The sequence below is a fragment of the Aspergillus chevalieri genome, chromosome 1 (genome assembly GCF_016861735.1).
Source record: "Aspergillus chevalieri M1 DNA, chromosome 1, nearly complete sequence".
In the NCBI taxonomy this organism is placed as follows: domain Eukaryota; kingdom Fungi; phylum Ascomycota; class Eurotiomycetes; order Eurotiales; family Aspergillaceae; genus Aspergillus; species Aspergillus chevalieri.
In genome coordinates, this window is record NC_057362.1 from 4,156,601 (window position 1) to 4,162,600 (window position 6,000).

A 6,000-nucleotide genomic window follows, 5' to 3' on the forward strand; every position below is an offset into this window, starting at 1 on the left:
TATTTGACTTTGGCTGAAGCAGCTCGGAAGTACTTACCAACTACTCATCAACTGCTTGATACAACACTAACTATCTTAGTTCTGCAAAACTTGACAAAGATGATATTCTTCAATATCATAATTTTCAGCAGTTCAATATTCATCATTCATATCGAGCTTCTACAATGGAGGCAAACTATCTGCGACACATGAGTCGGGAAAGTAAGTTATATAAGTACTTCTTAAGTAATTGACAAGTACTTAATTTAATATAGGAAGAGGCCATAAACGTCAGCGATTATCTTCAACAGCTGAATCAGAGAGGCAAGCAAGCAGTCAAAATTTTGAAATCTCACATGAAAATTCAAGAGGTTCTTCTTCTCAGGTTGCTGATAATGAGTAAGTATACTTTCATGTCAAGTGCTTCTTGAGCAGTTACTGACTAGTTGATAACTACTTAGATCTACAACCTCATCACGGAATCTTCGCCGAGTGGCTTCAACAAACATACTGACAATTGAACAACGCCGTCAAGAATTAGAATTACGAGACCTGGAGGCAGAAGTCAAAAGGAAAGAAGAAGAAGTTCGCTTGAAACAGCTTCAAAATGAGCAATTAGAGCTGGAACTTATTGTAATGGGCCGAAGCCTTGCTATCTAATATATAGATATGTACAAAAGAACTCGTTGGGGAAAGGAAAGAAAGAAAGAAAGAAAGACACGCTGGCGGTGGATTTATATACTCGTGATCAGGTGATCTACGATCACCTGACTTCGGCACGCTCTTGTGAATAGCTTCAATCGAGAACCATTTATGGTTCGAGGTGCCTTTCGGGCCTAGCCCGTTACATTACCCCCTTCCTCGTCGCCTCCGCGATCGCCCCCGGCGTGGGGTGGCTCATTTGGTATACTCAAGGCCGATTGGACAACAATCCCATTCATCGTTTTGTAGGTTTCCCAGTCATCCAATGCTATGGTATCCTCCATGTTCCTCGCATCGTTCCATTCCGGTTCCTGCCAGCCAATGTATTTGACTAAAAACTCATGTCTTTCGCCTCGTCCCCACCGTCGAAAACGCTCATCTAGTATTCGTTCGACCATATATTCTTCATTCCCATTGATCATTTCTGCAGGAGGTTGGTAGTCATCTTTCCGTTGGCTAGGGAAGGGATCCATTGCCGCTGGGCGGAGGAGCGCTGTATGAAACACGTTGTGGATTGTGCCTGGTGTGTTGAGGCGGTAGGTGTGGGATCCAATCTTTTCCAACACAGTAAATTTTGCCTGCCTGCTTCCCAGTTTCTTGCTAGGGCGTTCTGTTTGTATATTGCGCAGGTCAAGCCAGACTTTCTGCCCAACCTGGTATTCAGGGGCGACATCTCTTTGACGATTGGCATAGTCTTCTTGTTTCTGTTGGGCGACAGCCAGTTCTGTTGTGGCGATGTCAAGAGCTCCCCTTAGCTTGGCTGCAATTCGTTCACCTCGTTCACGCATGGTGCCCAGGTCTGGTGCTGAAAGGTTGATTTCAACATCCTCTTCTAACTGAAAGGGATCGACGTGGTAGCCGTGGTCAAGGAAGAATGGACTGACACCTGTGGAGGCAGCATCCCGGCTGCATATTGCAAGCTGTGCCATTGGTAGCAATGACGCCCAGTTCGATTGTGTGTGATCACAGAATGAGCGCAAGAATAGTTCAATAGTAGCATTCATTCGCTCAGTTTGGCCATCGGTTTCAGCGTGGTAGGCAGTTGATAATTGTCGTTTGATCCCCAGTAGCTCACAAAAACGCTTCCACATCTCATTGGTGAATTGTCTTCCTCTGTCTGATACAATACTGGCTGGAATGCCATGATAGCCAATGAAACTCTGAATAAGCTTCTGTGCTACTGTGTAGGTGTCGATCTTCTCACAGGGTATGGGGATGACACCTTTTCCAAGGCGATCGACAATAACCATGATGTTTTCATAACCATTTGAGATTGGTAACTTCTCGATGAAGTCAATTGCAATATATCTCCATTTTCGGTCTGGAATTGGTAGAGGCTTCAGTAGGCCTTGTCGGCGGTCTCTCCATACATTGTTGGCACTGCATTTGTCACAGTTCCGTACAAATCGTCTGACATCCTCAGAGATTGCAGGCCAGTAGACCCTTCGTGCCAGGATAGCATACATTGCGCTCCTCCCTGGATGGCCTGTAAGTACTGAGTCATGTGTTTCTTGTAGCAACCTTGTCCTCAGAGATTCAATGTCAGGGACCCATCGCCGGCCTCGGTAGCACAAGCGGTTGTTCGGTTCAATAGAGCATTCTGAGATTGAGGCTTTGATCCCCAGTTCACGTGGGAATTGATGTGCTCCTACTTGCACTGCTTCTCGTATACGACCATACTTTTCATCTAGTGGCTCTACCCGAGCCCAATGTTCATCAAGAGTCATATCCAGTAGCTCTTCCAACGATGGTCGCTCACTATTGAGATTGGTAGGTTCGTTCGCCTGTTCATATCCTTGAGGTGCGCTTGGCTCACTGTTATAGGGCTCCATGCCGACTGGTGCTAGAAGGATCCGGGACACATTAATAGGATGGGGTTCTTCAACTAGTCCTCTTTTGCTGCTTCCTTCCACTGGTCCGTCCTTGAGGATCTCAGGATCGAATAGTCGTTGTTCGCGATGCTTTAGCCGTTCATCACCCAATACAGGAACATCCTGCTCTCGTCGAGACAGTGCATCAGGGCGCCCTGCAAGCTTCCCTGGTCGGTAATGAAGTGTGAAGTTGTATCGGCTCAATAGATCTGCCCATCTCATCTGTCTCTCATTCAGTCGTCTCATGGTAGTAAAATAACGGAGATTGCGATGGTCTGTCAGTATCTGGAAATTTACCACTGATATGAGCTCTGATTCCCACTCTTTCAATGCATTGATGATCGCCAAAAGTTCCTTGTCATGAATCTGGTAGTTGCACTCTGCAGGAGTGTTTTTCTTGGAAAAGTACGCGCAAGGTCGTAATACACCATCATCATCATACTGTGAAAGTACGCCACCAGTGGCCCACCCTGATGAGTCAGTCTCGACGACAGTCTCGCGGTCTGGATCAAATTGCATGAGGATTGGTGCCGTTGTAAACATCCTTTTTAACTGTTGGAAGCTTTCCTTGCATTTATCATCCCACACAAAGGGTTTATCTTTTTGAGTCAACGCTGTTAGTGGAGTTGTAAGTTCAGAATAGTTTCGGATGAAACGTCTGTAGAAGTTCGCGAATCCCAAAAATGACCTGACACCTTTCACAGTGGTAGGGGCAGCCCAGTTCATGATTGCTTCAACCTTTGCTGGATCCATGCTGACACCTTTTCCTGCCTCAATAATGAATCCTAAATATTTTGTTGACTTCACTTCAAATTCGCATTTATCAATATCAATCTGTAAGCCAGCCTCTTGGAGACGGCCTAATACTTTGCAGACATGCTCTTGATGCTCTGACAATGTTCCATCCGTAAATATCAAGATGTCGTCAAGGTAAGCAGAAGCAAATTCATCTAGGAAATCTCGTAGGACCCAATTAACATAGCGTTGGAAGGTGCTCGGTGCATTGGCTAGTCCAAATGGTGTTACAAGCCATTCAAACAGCCCAAATCGAGTTCGGAATGCGGTCAACCATTCATCGCCGGCAGCGACACGAATCTTGTGAAAAGCAGCAATAACATCCAACTTGGTGAACCATTTTGCTTTCCCAATTCTTTCCAATGTTTCATTAATTAGTGGTAGGGGGTAGCGGTCCTTCTTTGTAATGGCGTTCAGTGCTCGGTAGTCAACACAAAATCGCAAGCCTCCACCAGGTTTCTTGACAAGCAATACAGGTGCTGCAGCAGGCGAATTGCTAACACGTATGAAGTTCTTTTCCAACAACTCTGTCAATGTCTTCCGTAGCACAAGCAGTTCATCCCTTGACATATTATAAAGGGGGCCCCATGGAGGTTCAGGGGTCGTTCCATCAGCGTTCTTATTGAGTTCAATCTTATGGTCGATATTTGGTCCTCGATATGGTGGTTGCTTGTCAGCTTCCTTCCGGTCAAATACTGATAGGAATTTATGGTAATGAGGTGGTAGTTTGGTGCGGGGGTCTGTCAGCAATTTGGGTCGTAATGCTTTCTCAATGTCCTTTAAACTTGCGGCGAAAATCTGTACGCTGCTGTCCTTTTTCTTTTGTCGGTTCCATAGTGCAAAAGCGTTCGCCCCGATGGGCTGGATATCCATTTGTGGTTGATCTTCCATGCTACTAACAACAATGCCATTTGTGAAGCGCAATTTCGGACCATTCGGGTCGATAAACACTTGTTGGTCGTCTATCCATGCAAGGCCTAAAATCATGTCGAGTCCCCTACCCAGTTTAGGAACAACATACAGCCATGCAGTGTTTTGGTGGTTTCCCCCACGTTCAATGAGATTTTCGCTACCTCCCTTATACAATCATCCGTTGGGCCCTTGTAGTCGTCGATAGTTCGTGGTTTGATGGTTACACGCTCCAGTTGATGTTTTCGGGTAAAATTCTCAGAAACCATACCATATGTAGTACAACCGGTGTCCACTAACGTTCTGCTGACCTGTTCTCCATTGACTAATGCGGATACTCTGAATTCAGGTCTGTCAAACTTGACTCTTTTTCGGAAGTCGTTCCACTCCTTCTGAAGGTCTATCTGAGCTGCTGGGGCCGGTCGCCATGTAGGTAGATCCATCAACTGCTGGTGGTGCTCCTGCAAGAGACTTTTTGCAGGAGCTATTCTTTTCCCAGCTTGGGTTGTTCCCTCAACTGCTCTTCTTCATCTTCGAGTTCCGGCCCATGAATGTGTGAGCGAGCCATGCGGGTACTGTTCCTAGGACTGTCGTAGGGGCAATGGGAGATAAAATGCGTGGAGTCACCACAACGAAGGCAACGTCGTTCTTGTCTGCGGCGTTCCATTTCTTCTCGTGATACATGCTTAGCCACGCGTCGAGGTTGGCTGCGTGCAGAAGTTGTTGTTGTGGGTTCCCAGTCCATATCTTGGGGTGGAGAGGAAGCACGGGTGGTATTCACAGGGTGAGCTGGAGAAGTTGAGGTGGTATGCTTATTGTTCCGTGAGTACCGCAATTGGTTCTTCTCCATCCGGTCCGCAATCTGCTGTAGCTGGCGGCAATAGTCTTCAAATCCATTTTTCTTTTCAACAGTTTCAAGGCGTGTGTTCATCTCACGGTTTAATGCATTGTCTAGGTAGGACCTTTTTGTGTTTTCAGGCCAGTTATGGCCATCAGCTTCCATGAGTAGTCGGTTGAACTCAGTGAGAAAGACTGTGAAGGGCTTGTTGTTCTGTTTCAAGCTTGCAAGGTCTCGTACAGCCTTCTCCTCCAGATTCCGGTCCAGAAAGATGAAGTCCATTTGATCAAGCATTCCGTCCAGCTGGCTCTCAGTAGCTCCTTTCTTAGCAAACCGCTCCATCCAGGGCAGCACCTGCATAGCAGCCCCATCTGTTAGACGGCCAAAAGCATACCACATACGATCATAGGCATTGCCCAAGGCTTCTTTATCGACCTCAAGTTTAGCGCGCAGCTTGCTTCGAAACGGACGGTAGAGACTTCGGTTTCGACCATCAAAGACTTCTGGGTCTGTCAGCTTGGGTCGAGGTCTCCTAACAGGGTCCGCCATTGGTTGGGGGGCTATCTCTTCAATAGTCGGTTGTGGCAAGGGCTCTCTGGGTGGGCTCGTCAACTCTTCTTTGAGACGACGAAGATCTTCAATCCGCCGTTCTTCCATTTGTTGCAGTTGTCGTTGAAGTCCTGCAATAACTGCGACAAGATCTTGTGGGACAGGAGTGGTGGTCCCTCCTGAGTGTATATTGTCTCCCATGTTGCCGTCGGTTTGGTCGTTTGACTCGTGGTCGCTGATTTCCGCTGAAAATGTGGTCATATGACTGACTTGACTATTGATTTGTTTGTAAATAGCTCAACTATCCGTGAATTTCGATGTCTGATATCCGATGTCCAATGTATCCAGTTATCCGGT

The 6,000-nt window shown here is 46.6% G+C and overlaps 1 protein-coding gene across 1 annotated transcript; it reads right to left on the reverse strand.

The window, feature by feature from the left end:
- Positions 1-4,740: 4,740 nt before the first annotated feature.
- ACHE_11443A (uncharacterized protein) lies at positions 4,741-5,904 on the reverse strand (the record flags this gene model as incomplete). Its single annotated transcript, XM_043276013.1, has 1 exon — positions 4,741-5,904. One exon carries the CDS (start codon positions 5,902-5,904, stop codon positions 4,741-4,743), a length of 1,164 nt encoding a protein of 387 aa, XP_043132563.1.
- Between the last annotated feature and the right edge of the window lie 96 nt (positions 5,905-6,000).